The sequence below is a fragment of the Halichoeres trimaculatus genome, unplaced genomic scaffold (genome assembly GCF_033239565.1).
Source record: "Halichoeres trimaculatus isolate MK-OKI-2021-1 unplaced genomic scaffold, fHalTri1.1 fHalTri1_scaffold_7, whole genome shotgun sequence".
Taxonomy (NCBI): Eukaryota; Metazoa; Chordata; class Actinopteri; order Labriformes; family Labridae; genus Halichoeres; species Halichoeres trimaculatus.
The window spans coordinates 27533176-27553124 of record NW_027437185.1 but is presented as its reverse complement, the minus strand read 5'-3'; the positions used below and the strand labels follow the sequence as shown (position 1 = coordinate 27553124).

The following is a 19949-nucleotide window of genomic DNA, read 5'->3' as shown; positions in this document are numbered from 1 at the left end:
CTTTGTGTTTTAGGGTGGGTTTCTGTAATTGACCTTGAAAGGAAACACTTCACTTGTACAGTTGTACAGTTTTTGTGTTTGTTTGTTTTGCTTTGTTTTGCTAAATCGTAGACTGTATGAGATTTAGTGCCAGGGTGGGACTCATTTTCAGCTAACCAGTTTCACACCTTGGACCTGTCCACTTTGGATTATGACCTATTATATTTAAAAAATAATGTAATAACTTTCTTTTACCACTGAAATCAATAAACTACAGTGCAGCAAGGAATTTCCATAACTTGGTTATTGTTAGAGCTTATATTAATTGCTAATCTTAACAATCACTGCTACCATTGCCAACTGAAGCACTACAGAGAAAGACGTTTACTTGTCAAGTAATGTGGCATTGCATCATACTACTAATCAAATATACCATTAAGTTATAATATCACACAATTCATAGACTTGGATGTTTGTTTGCTGGCCACATATTCTGTTTACATCTTGCCTTACATGTTTCATCCACTACATCTGGAGTTAATTTTTCATCCCATGAACTGGTCTTGATGAAACACTTACTAAGTTTGGTACACATGGCTGCTTCAGATTGTATTTTTTTTCTTTTGTCAATCCTCATTTTTGTAGCCCAACCCTTGCTAGGCGCCGCCCCGTAGTAGCTGCCTGGTACAACAGCTCTCTCTTCCTTGTCTGTTTCTTGTAATGTTTGTCATCATTTTTGCATTTGAAGTGGATCATTACTTTGTATGGTTTGTTTGTTGGTCATGAACACCGAACTGGTTATGTTATCAGGGATATTTTTACCGTTTTTGCTCCTGTGTTTGTCTGGACATCCTACATGTAACCATAGCTGAATTATTTACTTGTGAGATCAGCTGTTAGAAGTCTGTAGCATGACAATGTTAACTAGTGCAAGGCCAGATAATTTCCCACAAGGTAAGGAGAAAGAAGTGAGGACGACGTGTTGGTTCTCAGGTGAGAGCTAAGAAGTGATGACATCAACCTGTCCTTCCATCCATTGTTAATGGGACTGAAGATCTATCTCCAATAAGATGGACGAGCCAGCTGTGCTAACCCAGCAACAGTGAGAATACCAGAGGGCAGAGTAGCATCATGCCATTCACGGACGTGGCTGATGTAGCTGACATCGGACGCCAGCACCACATTGGAGGAGCTTCGCGTGCTGTGGGCAGACAGGATCCAGGAGACAGAGACTGAACAGACTTCTGAATAAGCTCAGTCCTGGACCCTGTGGAGGTGGAGGCTGGCTGAACCAGAGAATGGTGGAGAAGCTGTCGTCATCTGTTTTGTTATGGGCCTTTTTGCACTTTCTATACACTTTCTTACTTTTGTTTCTTGATTGCTGCTGTTAGCACTTGCTCTGATGATCCTCTGACAACCACTGCTGCGCATGAGCCTGCACAGACATGTGGTCAAGGTAACGTTTGACTACATATGAGGAAAAAAGAGCTGCCAGTGTGGGTGACCCAGGGATATGGAAGAGCGTAAGCAGCTTCTGTGATATATCTCAAACTAGTGTAAGGTCTGGACACCAATCCTCACAGCCCTAAATCTGAATGGCCCACCTGGATTGGTCCAGATCCTCCCAATTAACCACTCCAGGCCTGGATATATGTTTACAAAGGAGCAAGTTAGTCACCTACTGACTGGCTGGAGCCTATCCCAGCGACCACTGTGCGCAAGGTGGGTCACATCCTGGTCAAGCATCTGACCTATCACAGGGCTTACATGAAGAGACAGTGGGACAGTAGGAAGAAGCACCAAACCTCCACACAGAACAGCAGCTGGCCAGCAGAGGGTTTCAAACTAGCAACCTTCCTGCTGCAAGGCCACAGTACCAACCACTGCACCTCGGTGGAATCCTGTCCACAGAAACCAACCCCAATGGGAGACCATATATTTTGTGATTTCACATTTACATAAATTGGTAACCTCTATCTGTGAGAAATGGAGACAGTGAAAGTGGAAGTTCTAACTGCAGTTCATGATTGTCTACTTGAGGCTGGCTCCTGAAGTGCAAGAAACGACAGAAAGTGAGAGAATACACCAAGCCTAAAACAGTGACATTTTCAGCAAAAATAAACTTGTTCACAGACCTGTACAAAAAGTGACTTCAGTCTGAATAGCTCACTTCTCTACCCTCACACAGAGTACAGGGACCTGATTTTCTTTTCTAACTCTGGAGTTTAGAAGATTTTAAGATCACAAGTTTGTTTAGTCAGAGGCACTAATCACTTGACAGACAAGCAGGCACCCTGTAGCTTAGTGAGGGGCCTTAAAGCCTGCCTCATTTCCAGTATGGCTTCTAGGAATCAGAAACAGAAAAGTTACAGGTGGGCTGTGCTTTTTCCTGCAGCCACGTCTTTTAGCATACTCACCACAATTCTTCACGTTGGCACACCACAAGAGATGGTGGGGTGGTAGAAGCTTGTTGAGACACACACTTAAACCAACTGTTTGACACATTGTGAGGATTTATAACATAGACAACATTTGACTGCGTTAAATAATTTAAAAAGGGTTATATATGTCACCTTTAAAAACTCACTGACAGCTTGGTTGGCAAGTCAAAAGTAGTATTCACGGGAAGATAAATATCCACAAATTACCTCAAGTGTAGATAGCACCAACAAGCTAAGCATTGAGGTACAACTAGTATGACTGATGTCAGTGTGCAACCACCTCACACAAAGGCAGAAGAACACTATTTTGTAGTGTTTGAATCACCACAGTCTTGTGGATGCAACTAACCTTATGTCTACATGCTTTACTCTGCAGTGGTTTGATCTAGGTCTTTACCATCACTCTAACCATGAGCAAAAAGGATGGTTTCACCACAGAGTTATTTTTACTGCTTCATTGGTCTGCATTTGGTCTTTTTGTACGCAGAGCTTTGCATTAAAACACACATGCACTAATGACCACTGCTGACAAACAAATGATCTATGGCAGTGTTACCCAACCCTGGTCCTGGATGACCCCTGCCCTGCATGTTTTAGATGTTACCCGACTCCGACACCTGATTCAAATGATCAACTCGTCATCAAGCTTTGCTGGAGCCTGATAACGAGCCATCTATTTGAATCAGGTGTGCTGGAGTGGGGTAACATCTAAAACATGCAGGACAGGGGTCCTCCAGGACCAGGGTTGGGTAACACTGATCTATGGAAACTTTCAGCTGAATTGTGGTGAGGCTTCAAACTTGAGGTGTGAACACAACTTCCTCATTCTCACTATGAGACTTGTGATAGTTGGCCTGTGCTGCAGTATCACTAGCTAATAAAAGGGCAAGTCAAATGGTACTACTGTTATATGTATTTGTGTTCTTTTAATGTACAATACCTTACATGAGTTAGTATAGATCAGTCTTACTTCATTATTAGGACTTTTATAATTTTTTGTTGTTTTTATTGCAAATGGTGCATTTTAAAAATAGTTGTAAACTAAGGAGAGGCCACAACTCACTAGTCCCACCCTCTTCCTCAGTTGACTACAGCAGAATGTTACACAGTTTATTTATAATGTGTATCACTGGGGGCTGTGTTAAACTGACAGCATGTCCAAATAAACGGTCAATCATCAGATTAATTAAACATGAATATATCAATACCTTTGGTGGCATTTTTGAAAATGAAACACATTATTTGTTAATTTAATTAAAAAATGAAAGAGAAAAAGAAAAATCATTACCCCCTAATGTAAATGATTCTGCTAAAACTTCATGAAGACATCCCATTAAAGGTTATATCAGCTCAATTCTTACTAAACTCTTTTCAAGTTTGGTTTTTGGGTAAAAGATTTAGTCAACTGAGCCTGTGCTTCAGTGAAGCTGCTGCTGTTGCTCTGGATCATTTTCCTCACAGACTTAATAAAGTTTTATGTTAGAAGAAACTCATACTATGTCAAATACCCTTTTTGTCATTGATGAGTGCACCAGGCTTTTGAGTGTGGTTTTGAATTTGCATATACAAAAGTAGCCAAAGTCTTCAGGAAAACCTTTTTTTGGCATTCAAGCACTTTTTTTCTTTTTCAGCCTCCATGAACTGGTGATTTGAATGAAGTGCTTCGCTTCACAAGCTCCAGATCCAGGATTGGTTTGAATTTACAGCAGGTTGATCTATTACTGCTGTCAGAGACCTCAAACCATATATCCTTCAATGGTGAGTGTAAGTCAGTGTTGAACAAACTGCACTTTTTTTGTTTCACCACTTAGCAGAAAAATGATTCGACAAAACAAGAATAGAATTAAAAAAACAAATCAGCTTTAATCAAGAAAATGAAATAACCTAGATGATAATATACAGTCAACCACAGCACTCTTTAAAATGATAAAACATTGGTTTGTAAAATCCACATTACCATGGAAACATTCATCACACAAACAGGAGAACAATAGATTATAATTTTATACAGTACCTTGAAACTTTCCCTCATTTTACAGACTTTTTAAAATTATTTCACAAAAACTTTATACATGGCATTATGAAACCAAGCGGCAACCTTTGGTCAAAAAATATGAGACAATGGGGAACTTTTAAAACCCGCTGTTTCTCGAGTGACCGACTAAGGCTAGCTCCGAATGTACTGGAAGTCACATACACACCTAGCCAAGTAAAGTAGTTTTCACAACAGGTGATGTCGGGAGACTACGTCCATTTATTATATAGTCTTTGTATGATACAGATGTTTCTGTCCCACATTTAGTGACATATTCCATCAGCAGATTCAAAGATGTAGAGCTGTGAATAGTCTATTTAATATTTGGTCTGATATTGGTCTTTGTTGAGGATCTTGTAAAAATATTTTGAAGCTCTGAAAACATAAAAATGAGCAGTTATAATGCGAGAACTGATGAAGCACATAAGCCCACTCTGAAATTCAACATTTAAAACTGCACAGACCCTCTCCTCCTGATATGCTTTTGCATCCTTCACTGCAGCTGTCAGCTTACTTCATGGTGAAGATAACAGTAGAGTAAACCAGTGTGTCTTTCTCCATCTGTGAATAAACAAAGATAACGAAGTTAGAAACAAATATGTTTTGTTTTGTTTTTCCAAATTTTAAAATCTCTACCTGTTGATGTATTTGCACACGACTGTCAGGAAGCAGGTCAGCAACAGCTGGATTATTAGAAAGAAAATACATCATTTATTATAACCAGAGATTAAGTAGTTTTGATTATAATACTGCCAAGGGCACATGACCTTGTGGTTTTGGCTGCGACAAGTGCCTGAAACCTTTGTAATAGTATTTCAAAACATTTAGATTTATAGAGCACATTGAATGAGCAGCTCTTACCTTCAAACTTTTCACATCCTGCTCTTGAAATTTGGAGGAAGATCAAAGCAAAATTAACAATCACAGAAATGACCAAGGAGAATATTGCTGCCACCAGCCTGATTGTTTCAAGACTTGTTTGCTCTGAAAAATAAGAAAAAATAAAAAAGGAAATTACATTTATTGTGGAATTATCAATTCTACATTTGTTTATACTATCATAATTTCCAGCTAAGCTCCGACTTCAAATAAGAAGTTTGTCCACATACATGCACAGCGCTGCAGTAGGTCCCAGCAGACATAAAGATCTAAGGCATGGTTTGATTTTTTGTGTGTTTTAGAAATTAACTGTAAATTATTTTTACCCTTAAAAGTAAAAACCACTCCTTGATGTTGCTTGGTTTGCATTCAGAAGGCTAATTTACAACTTGATTATTAAAAATGGGTTAAAACTTTGCATCAAGCAGGTTCGCGTATTGCAACGGATTTGTTTCTTGCAGCAGACAGTTTCCTGATTAAAAGATATGGATTTAAAGAAAATGTCCCAATTCAGACAGGACCCCAAACTTCCCCACTCTGCAAAAAAGGAAGCATTTACCATTTTTCTTTGGGTATAATCCATTTCCTGGTTGAATCTCCTGACATCCATCCACAGCACAGAAATATGCTCCATCATCACAACAGCTGGTGTTGAAAAATATGCAGTTGCATTTCTTTAAGGATCTAGTAAGGTTGAGACTGACTACTTGAGTAGAATTCAGTCCTGAATGAGGTTGATGTGATCCAGCTCCTAAACAGCACACACCGTGTTCTTCTGGACAGGTTTTCTTTCCTGGACTGACTGGATTAGTCCTGGGTGTAGGGACTGCAGTGGTAACAGGTTTTGCTGATGGGGCAGTGAAACCAGACTTCTTTGTTGAATCAGGAATTGTTCCTGAAACAAATCTCTTTTTTTTCCATAAGCTAAATAAAAGTGTTGTGTAATGTGAAGAATGAAAAAAGTTTAAAATAAGTTACTTACCTTTAACTGTCAAATTTGTTATTGTCAAAAATGTCAGGTTGCTTTGATTATATTTTATACAGAAGTAAAGTCCAGTATCTCCCACCTCCGCTCTGGTAATATGCAGAATAAATTCTCCTTTTGGTCCTGTGGTCTTGAAACGATCTCTCTGATACATTTTATACGTACCGCTTGTTTGTCCTAAATGTTCTGGAGACTTTTCAGAACCAAGCCTGATCCAGGACAGGCTTCCTGTACCCTTACGTGGACAATTTATTTCCACTTTATCACCAACACCAACACTCTTTGTCTCAAGGATCTCATCATTACTGCATCCTAGAAAGACATTATTTCACATTAACATGTACACAATCATTGATTTGCTTTCCTTAAAACTTGGACTGAGGATGACAGTACTTCGAACAAATATTTGAAAAGGGACATGAAGTGTGTACTTACGAGCTGCCCTCAGCATCAGCAGGAAATAAAACACAGCCAGCATTTTCATGTTCTCCCCCTGGAAACAGCTCTTATATTGACAGAACAATAAAATGATTCAGGGTAAAGAAATCTTCTTAATGGGGAGGGATCAGCGTGAGAGCAATCTGATTGGTGTCTCACCAGAGCAAGCTGTGATTTCCTGTCTACAGAAGCTTTTTTCGATGGCTTGTTGTACTTATTTGAAAAAAGAGTGAAAGCTTAAATAGCATTAAATTTCAAATAAAATTTAAGTACAGATGTAAAAAATAACTGGAAGATTCTACTTTGTTGAAAGACTTTAGCAGCAGATTATGGAGACATCATTTATAAAACAGATTATTTTTGAATTATGTCTAATTAGGGGCTGCATGGTGGCACAACAGTTAGTGCTGCTGCCTCACAGCAAGAAGGTCACAGATTCAGTTCCCAGCTTGTCCGGTGAGCCTTTCTATATAGAGTTTGCATGTTCTCCCTGTGCATGCGTGGGTTCTGTACTCTGGCTTCCTCCCACAGTCCAAAAACATGCTCATCAGGTTAACTGGTCACTGTACATTGTCCAAAGGTGTGAGTGTGTGTGTGAATGGTTGTCTGTCTGTGTCAGTTGACAGGCAACCAGTCCAGGGTGTACCTCGCCTCTTGCCCAATGACAGCTGGGATAGGCTCCAGCCGCAACCCTGAACAGGATAAGCCGTTTAGAAAACGAATGAATGAATTTCTGATCAGATGAGAAAATGACCTCACAGCTACATAAAACAAACAAAAATGATGGCATATTGAACATGCATGACTTATTTAGAGGGAAAAAAAAATCTTGTGCCATACAAGTAAAGTAAACACGTTGTCAGGGCTGGTAAACCAGATGGTAGGTCCAGATTGGACCTATTGAGAGAGGGGAAAGACTTCACAAGGGAACTCTTCAAAAGGTTAAAAACAAACTGCAATCCCCACACATGTATGTCTTACTCAGAATAAGACAAAAAAATAAATGTCTAACATACTAATCACACAACATATTTTAATGTGTTTAATATGGGCCAAGATGAATAATTCTATCCATTTGATGTTAACTTCATCAATAATATTAAAAGAGTTTGTAGAATTATTTTAAGTATTTAGCATTAGAATTATTAGTATTGGAAATTTTCCTTTTTTTGTTATAACCTTCTAATTTCCCCAAAAATGTTCAGTTTTTACCATTAACATACACAAAGTTGAGTTAGGCAGTACTCTAACTGGTTTATATGATTATAGATCTGTAAGTCTGTTGATATGCTGTGTGCTGTGTAAGAAACTTTCACCATCATAGGTGGCATCTTATCACTCCTGTGTGGGTGGAGGAAACCCAGAGTTTCACGCTCAAAGGTTCAGTGTCTACAAAGGTCCAGGTTGACGTTCTAAGGCCCTGGGACTCGGCTGGTATATCCTGTTCCTTCAGTTTGTGCCAGTAACCAAGGAATAGAAGTTACACACATAAATAAAGTAATCTAATAACAACTAGGAAAGTGAGCTGAGTATAAGAGTTTCCAAGTCCCCAGTCAGAAAAATGAGGGTAACGTGAATAGGTTGCTGTTCGTTGAAAGGGGGAAGCTGGGTAAACATTGAGAAATATTAGGTGAACAGATTCAAGGGCAGAGAGTGTCTCAAAGTTTAGTGCCCAAATACATTTTTTAATGCTTGCATTCACTTTACATTTGGTTGTCCTTTTAAATTAAGAAAATTCACACTAAAAAGGATTCGTAAAAGCTTTAATTAGAAAAATCTTGTTTAAAAAATCAACATATGTCAAAAATGAAGAAAATGGTGTTTATCCACTGTAAAGTAGGCAACATTACAAAAGACATTAATCTGATGAGCTGATTGTGTAACAATGTTGTGATGTCCAACCTCATCATTAAAGAACAGCAGAAAAAAGATACAAAGACTGCAAACAGAGCAAATAAAATATGAGTCTTACACACACACGCACACACACACACACACACACACACACACACACACACACACACACACACACACATCTATTACAAAGTTCTTTTAGCTCCTAATTAATCCAGCGTGTAAACTGTTAATTTGTGACAACATCTCTGACTCCACTGTAGATCGTCTCGTCCTCTACTCTTTTCTTTTTTCTTCTTTCGTCTTTGCTGGATTTCTTCTTCTTAGAAAATGTTGGCGCGGCATAAACCAGTGAGCTTTCAGCTCTCTGAGGATGATCAACAACAACAAAAATTACATGAAAAATATTTTAAAACAGACTAAATGTGTAAAAAGTTACTTCATAAATCTTACCTCAGGAGTTTGCTGATCAGTGCTTGCTGTTGAAGTGTTTATGTGCGAATCATTGGCTTCTGTTATCAAGTAAAACCAAAGATGTATTAAATTAATTTATACCAAGATGTGGTATTTACTGTAAGATTAATTGATGATAGAAAAATTTGTATTACTGTCAAAAGAAGAATTTTTCTTGATGACATAAATCAGGAGGGCTATAATGATCAGACAGATAGCCAGAGCAGCAGAAACCACAAACAGAGCTGTGTTGATGGAACATTTGTTGTTTCCTGACATATAATGGAAATTAGAGATCAGCAGGATACACACTTTAATAAAATGTTGCGATAAACTGTTCTTTTACAGTAATTCAAAATGATTCTAAAATCACGACAAAACTGACAGTAAATTTTAAGTTACCTTCAGCTTTGAGCTTTGTTCCATTTCCAAACAGGACCTCCCCACATGCAGCCACAGCACAGTAAAAAGTCTCTTCCTCAGAGGAGCTGACGGTCTCAGAGAAGCTGTAGGTACATTTCTGCAGGGAGGGAGACTCAGAGCTCTGCTCACATCCATCATGTCTGTTTCCATGAGTGTAAATGAAGCTGGGACGAGATCCTTCTGATCCAGCTCTGAACCAGAACACTCTGTGTTCTCCTGGACATGGTTTACTGTCAGGGTCATAAAGGACTGAACACTGCAGAGACCTTGAGTCCCGTAGACGGGCTGGATCAGATGAAATGTCCCGTATGACTTTGATGATGGTAGGTCCTGGTTCTAATAAATTCAACAAAGACAGACATGTTTGATCAGTTCAAGGTATAACAACGCGTATGATTCGAGGTAAGGATTAATCACTGGACACTTTCCTGAATTCATGGAAACAAAATTTTTACAAGAATCTTCATGTAAAATGTTTTCCTGCACGTTAGTATTTTTTTTTTATTTTGAGAAGTCTTGAATTTCATGTGTGAAGAACATGTATTTAACCTACCTTTAACTGTCAGAAACACTCCTTTCAAAAGTATAGCTTCGCTCCTGGTTTGTTTAACACAAAAGTAAAGTCCAGTATCACGGAGTCGTGTTTTATTAAGAATGACAACAAATGTTTCGGGTTCTTGTTTTGCTGTCCAGTAGGGAGTTTGGTTAACTTCTGTTGAATTAAACGTAAATGTTCCTCCCAAAACTTCAGGCAAAGCTCCAGAAACAAGCCTGAACCAAAATAACCGTGGTGCACTCCCTGAGTATATGCGAGGACACCTCAAAGTCACAGCCTCTCCTACATTGACAGTCTTTGTCTCATAGTTCTCACCGACTGTGCACCCTGAAGAAAATAAAGAAATGCCAGTGTTTAGAAAAAAAAGAAAAGTGAGTGTGTTCTCTGTGCTGAACTACATGAAACAAGCCAATAATAGAAACCTGATACATCAAAAAAGACAAAAACTTACGAGCCAGTCTGAGCACCAACAGGAATAAAAACGCAGTCTTCATTTTCTTGTAAATTCACTTACAGCAGGCTCAAATAGACTGGTCGTAGAAGCTGGTTCTTCTAGATATAATTTGATCAAGTGGGAGGAGACAAGAAGAAATTGATCTGATTGGTCTGTTGTTATTATGGTGTTCCACTGTTCTACCACAATGGAAACAGAAAAACAGCATCAACCAAGGCATGTCAAATACAGCCAGCTGCCAGCTTTTGATTCAAGTTTCATGGTTGGTTTTATAAATATCCCTGAAAGGAAACACTCAGAGAACAGTTTAATCCTGTATTATTTATAGACTGTATTAAAGAAGTTTACAGTGAAACAGGAGAGTTACCCACTGGTTTGTGAAGCCCATTTTTTTTGCCATGTTGTTCTTTTTTATGCAAACAGAAGCCACCAGAGTAGGACAAGGCAGGTGCATACTAGCTCCTTTCTCACATGCACCATGATTCTGATCATTTTCCAACACGGTGGGCCCTCCAACCCACATGTATAATGTATATATACTGTTTAATACAGGCTACAGCAGTAGAGGGCCACACAAGGTTTCACTCCTGTCAGCTAAAAACAGGAAACTTGAGTAACAATTCACACAGGCTCACCAAAACTGGACAATGGAAGATTGAAAAAATCATCTCCGGGTCTGATGACTCTGGATTTCTGTTGCCACATTCAGATGGTAGGCTTAGAATTTGGTGTAAACAACATGAAAGAATGGATCCACCCTCTACTCAACACTTCTATCATGAATGCTCAGTCAACAAATCAGCAGCAGGTGTGTGAAACTGACATGTTGATATATAGCAAAATCTCTGAAGAATGTTCCCAGCACCTTGTTGAACTTATGCTACAAAGAATTAAGGCAGTCCTGATGGAAAAAGGAGGTCTGAATTAATACTCGCAAGCGTTAACCTATTGGGTGCCTCCTGTCAAGTACAACTTAGTAGTTAGCCAGCTATCTCTTAGTTGTACTAAGTTCTTAGGAGTAATATTTTAAAAAGCTCATAAATCCCTGCCCCTCTATAACACTATCCCTTGAATGGGAGGTTGAGCCCTCAGTTATCAGGCTTTTCTTTTTTAAAATCATCTATCTGTTAGGGTAACAGGGGACAGCCACTCTCCCTCCATTTCACAGACCAGGCTTCAAACTTGTCTTTGTGATAAAGCTCACAGTAAGAGCTGACTTGGGTTTTTTACCAGTTTGTTGTAGAAGTTAAATGTAATACAATCTGGCATCGACACAGAGGGCTCTAATTTCGTGACGCAGCGCAGGGGGCGCAAGCCTGGCGCAGCCTGCGCAGTGCTAATTTTGTGCGGCGCACCACCCAGTGCTGACAATTTGTTGGTAGACCGTCTGCGCAGAGACGGGTGTGACTGCGTGCCAGGGGGAGGTGTCAGCAGATTCATGTTGGCGCAGTGACAATTTCGTGCCAAAAAAGTGCGCTGAAAGCTCGCCAGCTCCAACCTGGTCTACCCTCAGGGCAAGGCGCAGCGCACCCCACGCAGCTGTAATTTGGTGACAGGCGCACATGTGCGCACATGTCATCAAAGCCTCAGAGGCAGGTTTCCAGAGTGTCAGGCACATTTTAATGCAGTAAACAATCACAGTAATCGCTATTTAATATAACCGTCTGAACCAGCATATACATTTATATCTATATTAATTTTCCCGTCGCATCTGATGTCAGATTAATGCCGTTTGTCATAATGGAAAGTTAATCTGACGGCAGCTGGAAGTTTGATGCACATCTTACAATTAAACAATAAACAGCCTTGACATCTGATACAGAGTATAAAGCTGGTTCTCTCATTTCATTTAATTCAAAGAAAAGAGCGAGAGAAAAGACGAAGAAAAAGAGACAAAATAAATGTATGTCACTCAGGATTTACCTGTGATTTCCCATATTTCTCTGTTTTACTCTTTATTTTTCAACGTGATCTAAAAAGATGGAGTACATTATTGTAAGGAAGATGAGGTGGAGACACCGGGAGAGTATACAGTATATCACCAAAGGCTCTGCTATTTGGCGATGACAAACCAGGGATGCAGGTGGATCAAAAGTATTCTGAATGGATAAGCCAGCTGTGTAACTGTCTCTTAATTTTGTACTCCTATTAATGACAAAGGAACAGATTAAATCTGTCCCGGGAGCTGGCCCACACGGTGACGCGCTTCGTGTCCTCCGATGTGCCCCGCTATCCATTTTCCTGCTGCAGGGACAGCGGCTCTGACTGTCTCCGCTACCAGCACTGTTTCCACGGTGCTAGAGATCACTCAGACCAATCAGACGCTGCGCCTTGGCCGCAGGGCATTTAAAGGTGAGGAGAGGTGCTCATTTGATTGGCGAAAACAGCGCTCGGCTGTGGTAAACCCACTCACGGCTTTTCTCCTCCCTCTCTGCCATTTGCGTGGAGGGAGGCGTGGACGCGCAGCTCTGCGCTCCTCTGTGCTCCTCTGCGCTCCTCTGCGCTCCTCTGCGCCTTGACTGCGCCTCTCTTGGCACTGCAGGAAACTTGCAAAGTGCTCCGGTCACGCCCTGTGCACACGGCGAAGGCCGGTGCAGGGCAGGTGCGCCTGTGCCTGGTCTACAAAATTAGAGCCCAGAGTGTTTTATTCTGAGATTTAACTGGATGTTGTTGGGGTGTTAAACATCCTGTTTCCTCAATCTGTTCTCTGCCTATAGGAAGTCAGGCTGTTGTGTGAGCTTGCATCGGTAAACTAATCATCATCATGTCAGTGAGTAAATACATTGCAAAATCCAGCAAAGAGCTAGTCTGTGCTTCTTATTTTGTACAAGCATTTAAATTGACTCATTGATTTTATCTCAGAAAAAAAAAAAAAAAAAAAAAAAACTAATTTAAAGTGACCCTGGTGGGGAAACACAAGATAAAGAAAAACAGCTTTAATTCTCAAAGTTTATGTAAGGATACCAGAGTTGAGTTAAACACAACAAAAACAATTTTTAAAAGGCACAAACTAATACTCATTTATTTTTTTGATCTGTAAGATCAAAAAAATAACTGAGTCAGACTGATACATTTTGTTGTTTAGCTTCAATCTAACCTCGTTCTAATGCCTCTGCCACACTGAAACTCGTACTTTTGTTGTCTTATGCACAAAGGTTCAAGTACAAAGTAACCACATACAAAAAAAAAAGAAGAAGATTGATGGAAACTTTTAGCTGAGTTGTAGTTAGTTTTCAAACTGAGGTGTGAACACAGCTTCCTCATTGCCATCATGAGACCTTACCGGCCTGGCCCATGCTTTAGTAACAGTGAACAAAAAGCAGCGAAAACCTATCTTGAGTAAATAAAGGGTATGGTCTCCCTTTTCTATGATGACTAATTTCATATTTTTCAGTGACTGGTCTTTTTTTTTTACTTATACTTGTTGAGAGAAGAGGAGCCATCATTCACTTCCTCTGTTGACCGGAGTGGGATGTTACACGGTGACTTTTATTATCATTGTGGATCACTGGGGGCAGTGTTACTCTTACAGCCTGTTCAAATGATCAACAATCAAAGAATCAGTAAATCATGTTTATTACAATAGAAGCTTTTCTTAGTTTTTCAAAGAGGTATTGTTTGAAACATGACCACAATCAAACTTTGTAAACTCAGTTTGTGGTTTAGTGTTCAGAGGGTGAGCAGACTATGTGTTTCCTGTCACTTACAGCCTGGTGCTCTAAGACATGGCTGTAATGAAGCTTAGCGAAAGTTCAGTCAGGAAGACTGGGTGCTCACACTCTTCAGGTCCCTCACTCACTCTTTCCCGCTTCTCTCAATCAGCTGACCAGGGGGCGTGTCAACTTTTCTCTCTATCCAATCAGTGACTCCGCTTCAATAGTAAGCAACTCATTTCATAGCTGTCAAAGTTTAAATACCGTCTCTAGTGCCTTCAGCTTTCTTTCAGGCTCTCGTCACGACCCTCCTTGTACCCAGCCACCCCCAGTCTCCATTGCTCAGTTATGCTCTGTAGCCCCGCAGTCCTCAGCCCACAGTCCTCACCGAATAGCCCAGATCCAGCCTTCTCAAGACTGTGACCACCACCACCATTGTCTAGACTCCATCGTGGGATATTCATAATTCATTACTATTGTTACCCTTAAATTGATTATTTTGCTCAATGCTTGATGGAGTCTTACTGCCAAACTTTCTTTGCATTTATTCATTAAATCTGTTCATAACTCTTTCTGATGTATAAGAATCTCCTGATTGAATGTAACCTCATTCTTCATTTTATTGATAGAATCTCAAGTTTGAACAGACCACTGCAGAATAACTGCTGCATGTGGGTTGGAATGAACATTTTTTTAACCAACAGCTTAGTTTGTGGTTTGGCTGTGCCCTATCGCTCTCCTGTTTTGCTTTCTTCTGCTCTGACATATATATTTTTTTCTTTCTACCAGTCCAGCTCCAGTGTCAACCATTACTGCAAAATAAATCCAAGTGTTTTTTTTTTTTTTTTTTTTTTTTTTTTTTTTTTAGAGAAAAGTCTAGATCTTGCTTCTCATTGCTGAACTTACCTGACCGGTGTCAAACCTTTTGACGACATGCCATAAATGAATTCATGCTCCCTTGGGACGGTTTTTGGTGCTGATGATGCCATATAAATGAATGAAAGAGAAAAATTTCAACAACACCAAAAAGAGAAAAATGTGTTTTTTACGGAGCAAATACAATGATTGGAGAAAACAGCCAAGAATGGGGAGAAATATCACCTTTTATCACGAAGTTGCTCAAGTCAAAACCATTAAACCACTATATTCACAAATAATGACGATATTGCTTATTGTGCAATATTTTTGTAAATGTGTTTACATAAGTCACAGACATACAAAACCTGATAGCTTTGACATCGGAATTTTGGACAACTTATACACTTATTTCAGTTAACATATAAGGATGCAGCAAAGCCTTCCAGACCATCTTTAACATGTTGAGGGCAATAATGCAGTCTCTAAAGTCCATGTTAACCATAATCCTACAGTCCTTTAATAAAACAAGGCTTGATGGTTATTCTGAGTTACTCTCACAATGATACTATAAGCTGAGCTCAAATAACATACAGGTAGCTGTGGGCGGTAATAAATGATGGTACTAGAATGAACTTTACAAGCTACACAGGAGCATGTTGTTAAACAAAATGAAGGCCTTTATGTAGGAACACAATATAAAACGTTTAATAGCTGTGTCTTACATGAAAGAAATTAATATTCTGGATGTTATTGTATGTATTGGGCCAGAATGATACACACTATCAACAGTGTTGTTCCTGTGAGGTTATACTGTTTATACTGTGCAATACAGCTAACACATTTAGATTTAAACACACCAAAACTAGTAAGATCTTGTGCCACAAAAAGATTAAAAAACAGATGCATCAACTCAGTATCTCAACCCAAAAGCTTTCAAAGCTGCACAGACTCTCCTCTCTGCCACTGCAGTTGAATCCTTCGCTGTACCACTCTCAGATTTCATCATGGTGAAGACAACAGCAGAGTACAATTTTGTGCCGTCATCCATCTGAGAATAAAAGGAAATGACTAAGTTAAAAATATATAATATATAGATTTAGTTATACCTACTTTTAAAACGTTACCTGTTGATGGAATTGGGCACCTCTGTAAAAACGCAGGTCAACAGGAGCTGGTTGAGAAACAGAAAGTAAATAGATTAATTATTAGGAATTAAGTAATAAGGAGTAGTATTGCATATGACTTTGAACAGCAGTAAATTCAGTAAAGAAGACGCAACATTTGAAAAAAAAAATTGTCCAAATTTATATTTGAACTTCATATTTTTGTTTGGTCATCAACTCTTACCTTTATCTCCTTTGCATTCATCTCTGGGCTTTTGGAAGCAGGTGAAAACATTAACTATCACAGAAATGACCAGGCAGACCATCGTTATCACCAGCCCTGTCAACTCAGGACTTGCTGTTTGCTCTAAAAAAAAAAACAAAACCTAAATTTATGTTTACGTAATGAAGACAAGAAATATCAACTCCAGCTGTGTACGTATTGTCATACCAATCTGCACTTTTGATCCATCTCCAAATAAGATCCGTCCACATGCAGCCACAGCACAGTAGTAAGTTCCAGCATCAGAGGAGCTGACGTTCTTAGAGAAGTGGTAAACACAGCTTTTCTGAGCGTCAGATCTCTTGTCACATTCATCACGTCTGTTCTGATCAGTGTAGATGATGTCCGGATAAGATTTATCTGATCGAGCTCTGAGCCAGAACACACTGTGACCTCCTGGACATGTTTTACTCTCAGAGTCAGAGAGGACTGAACACTGCAGAGACACCAAAGCTCCTGGACGGACAGATTCGATGACTGATGGCTGCTGAACAACAGTCAAGTTTGATGTCCTCTGAGAGTTTCCTGCAGTGGGAAAGAGATTAGGAAGTGAAAAAGGTCGATCACATTTTCATGTTTCAAACCTGAGCATTTTTTCAACATTCTTTGGTAGATTCAGGATTAGAGTGGACGCTGTCAGCTGAGCTGCTGCTCAGCTGCTATTTCTGGTAAAGATTTTACATCTACCACTTTCTTTCTTAGTGGATAACAGGGACTTTGAGCTGAGCTGAGCTTAGACTTCTTTAATAACAACCTTTTTTTTTCTTTTTTTTTTCTGAGAGAAAGTTCGAGTATTTTCAATTATTAAAATGATAAGATTTATTTTTTCTTATTTTAAGACTAAGGACAGTTTCATACCCTTGTTGTTTTCTAAATGAAGCAAATGAAGAGTTTTTTTTTTAATTATTTTGATTTTTTTTCACAGAGGAAAAAGGTAATGTATCTGGCAGATAAATATATATATATATATATATATATATATATATATATGTATGTCTTCAATTCTATTGATCATGTAGTGTGATGTTGAGTAATGAAACAAAGAAGAAGAAGCCTCTTACAGAATATTTAAGAATTATGTAACATAAAACTAAAAGGAAAAAAAAAAATTAACCGCATTTTTAAATGGGCGATACCCCGAGGAAAGTCTGACACGAAAAACATGTGAATGCAACAAGAATCTGATGACAATGTGACAAAGCGAAGGCACAACTCATATATACACTAACCTAAACCAGAGTACGAGATATGTGTGAAACTAATTCCAAAGGCACACACTTAAAGAGGAAAAAAGTCAAAAATGAAGCCGATGGACTGGGGAAATAATGAAACAATAAAACAAACAAAGGAAATGTGATGAATAGTAGTTAACATGCTAAATCCATTACCGATAAACAGCACAAGGGAAACTGAGGGATAAGTAAAAAAAAAGCTGCTACTTATATAACAGCAACAAGAAGCTCAAAGTACTAAACTGATTCATGTTGAAAACACACCAACAATGAGGACGAGTGAACTTGAGATAAAGGACTCGACACATGCAAAATTAAACCAAGGATAACTGTTAACTATGAGAGGCAGGAAGTAAAGCAAGGAATAAAAATACAAGTCAAGATTGACAAAAAAATAAAAAAAATGTTTTATTCTGTTCTAAATATGAATGTCCTTGAAAGTACGTGTTTTTTTGTCGGGTCTTTTCTGGAATACGCTTCACTGGTTTTTAGTTTTGTAGAGCAGAAGTAAAGCTGAAGGAAACACCACTTCCGTATTATCAGCTTTTGTTTGAAAAAGGTGAAGTGGTTCAAATGGACTTTGATAATTTTTTGGGAAACAAACATAGTCCTGTGAGATGGATATCACCTCTCTTAAAACTGGAAGTGTCAGGAATCTCGGGTGTTTATTTCCTACTACTTACATTTACTCACTGTAAATGTAAGGGGCTGATATTTATTAAACTGAATTGAATTGAATTGAATTTATTTAATAGGGACGATGCAGTTTAACATAGTTCCATCACTAAGTATGAATCTGATGTGCTGCACAGAGAGTTTATAGCAAATGCTAATTTCCAACTCTTGTCCCTAGTTGGGCCTTTAAAAGTCAGAAAATGTACAATATTTAACAGCATAAAATAATTTCAAAAAGTTTACAAAACAACAATAAAATACATGTTCACATCAGAACAAGTAATTATACAAACCAGTTCAAAATAAATAAATATATATATATTTTTTTTTTCGGCAAACTAAGAATGATCACATTTCTGATTTGCTTTTAGCCAACACTTGACCTTTGTAGAGAAGAGTTTTAAGTCTGTGATTAGTTTGTGTGATTTAACGTTGTAGTATTGGTAACTCAGTAGGTGACAGTAATGTACTTAAAAATTAAGTGTCACCCACCATAAATAGAAAAAGAAGAAAGACTTTAGCGTTGTGCACTCAGGAAAACAATGTGTGCCACTCTTAAGCCTTAAATGGTCGAGAAAAAAAAAGGAGAAAATGACAGGAACACTTGTCACATCTTTACCTGTCAATGACAGGTATGTCCCACTCCAGTCAACTTCAATCCAGTCTGAGACTCCACAGTGATACATCCCCTCATCTTCTTCAATGGTCTTCAGAATGGTCAGGTTACTCATGGTCTTGATAATGTTAACATCATATCTGGAGGGTGAAAACTCTGCTCCAAACACCGGGTTGATGTGTGTCTGCAGCCTCACAATTAATGTCAGAGTTTCCCCTGCACGCTGTTTGTACCAGAAGAGTCTACCGCTCAACATATCAGGAGAAACACATGTCAGAATGGCCGGTTCGCCCAGCTGGACTGAGGTCACTCGAGGCATTGTGTCTGAAACAAAAGAAAGCAGTGAATGAAAAAATAAAAGACATGCATTGTATCATTAAGACAATCACATGAAATACCACATTTGTTGTATAATAGGACCATATTTAGTTGAAACACTTACATCCCTCTTGAAGAAAGAGCAGTGTGAGCCACAACACAACCATCTTGACTCTGCCCGCATTATGCAACATATTGGTTTTTCAGTGAAACCTGCACCTTAGAAGTCGAACCATGAAAGGCATCTGATTGGTTATAGTTCACCTTCAACTAAAGAGCGTTTCCTGTTGCTCTCAGTCTTTGTCCTAGATTTCAAGAAGAGTAAAACCATTCACCATCTCTGGACCTTTTGGTCTTGTGTAACAAAGCTTTGATTTGGCTTTGTTACGCTGAAATTACCCACGGTTGTTACACAATGATAGAAATTCACTAGTTTTACACACACACACATGCGCAGAAACACACACACATGCGCAGAAACACACACACACACACACACACACACACACACACACACACACACACACACACACACACACACACAGGTATAAATAAATAAGAATGTATGTATATATTAGGGCTGGGACAATATCCTTTTCTCTCGATTTGATTCTTTATGATTTTATTTATTCTAATTGCAGTTATTTGCTATTTCAGATTTTTTTTAAATTTTGGTTTGCCTTTTAACACCAGACCATGTGAAAGAGTAAAATG

At 38.8% G+C, this 19949-nt stretch overlaps 1 protein-coding gene across 1 annotated transcript; it reads right to left on the bottom strand.

The window, feature by feature from the left end:
- Positions 1–15479: 15479 nt before the first annotated feature.
- LOC141793716 (uncharacterized) lies at positions 15480–19408 on the bottom strand. Its single transcript, XM_074674558.1, has 6 exons — positions 19360–19408; positions 18921–19241; positions 16563–16919; positions 16356–16478; positions 16133–16179; positions 15480–16056 (listed from the first exon to the last, which is right to left on the bottom strand). Exons 1-6 carry the CDS (start codon positions 19400–19402, stop codon positions 15919–15921), a joined length of 1029 nt encoding a protein of 342 aa, XP_074530659.1. The 5' UTR covers positions 19403–19408; the 3' UTR covers positions 15480–15918.
- Between the last annotated feature and the right edge of the window lie 541 nt (positions 19409–19949).

Coding starts and splice junctions, on each gene's coding strand:
- LOC141793716 (XM_074674558.1), bottom strand. CDS start 19,402: ATGGTTGTGTTGTGGCTCACACTGCTCTTTCTTCAAGAGGGAT. Junction 19,242..19,359: donor GCTCTTTCTTCAAGAGGGAT/GTAAGTGTTTCA, acceptor CTTTTGTTTCAG/ACACAATGCCTCGAGTGACC. Junction 16,180..16,355: donor TGAATGCAAAGGAGATAAAG/GTAAGAGTTGAT, acceptor TTTCTCAACCAG/CTCCTGTTGACCTGCGTTTT.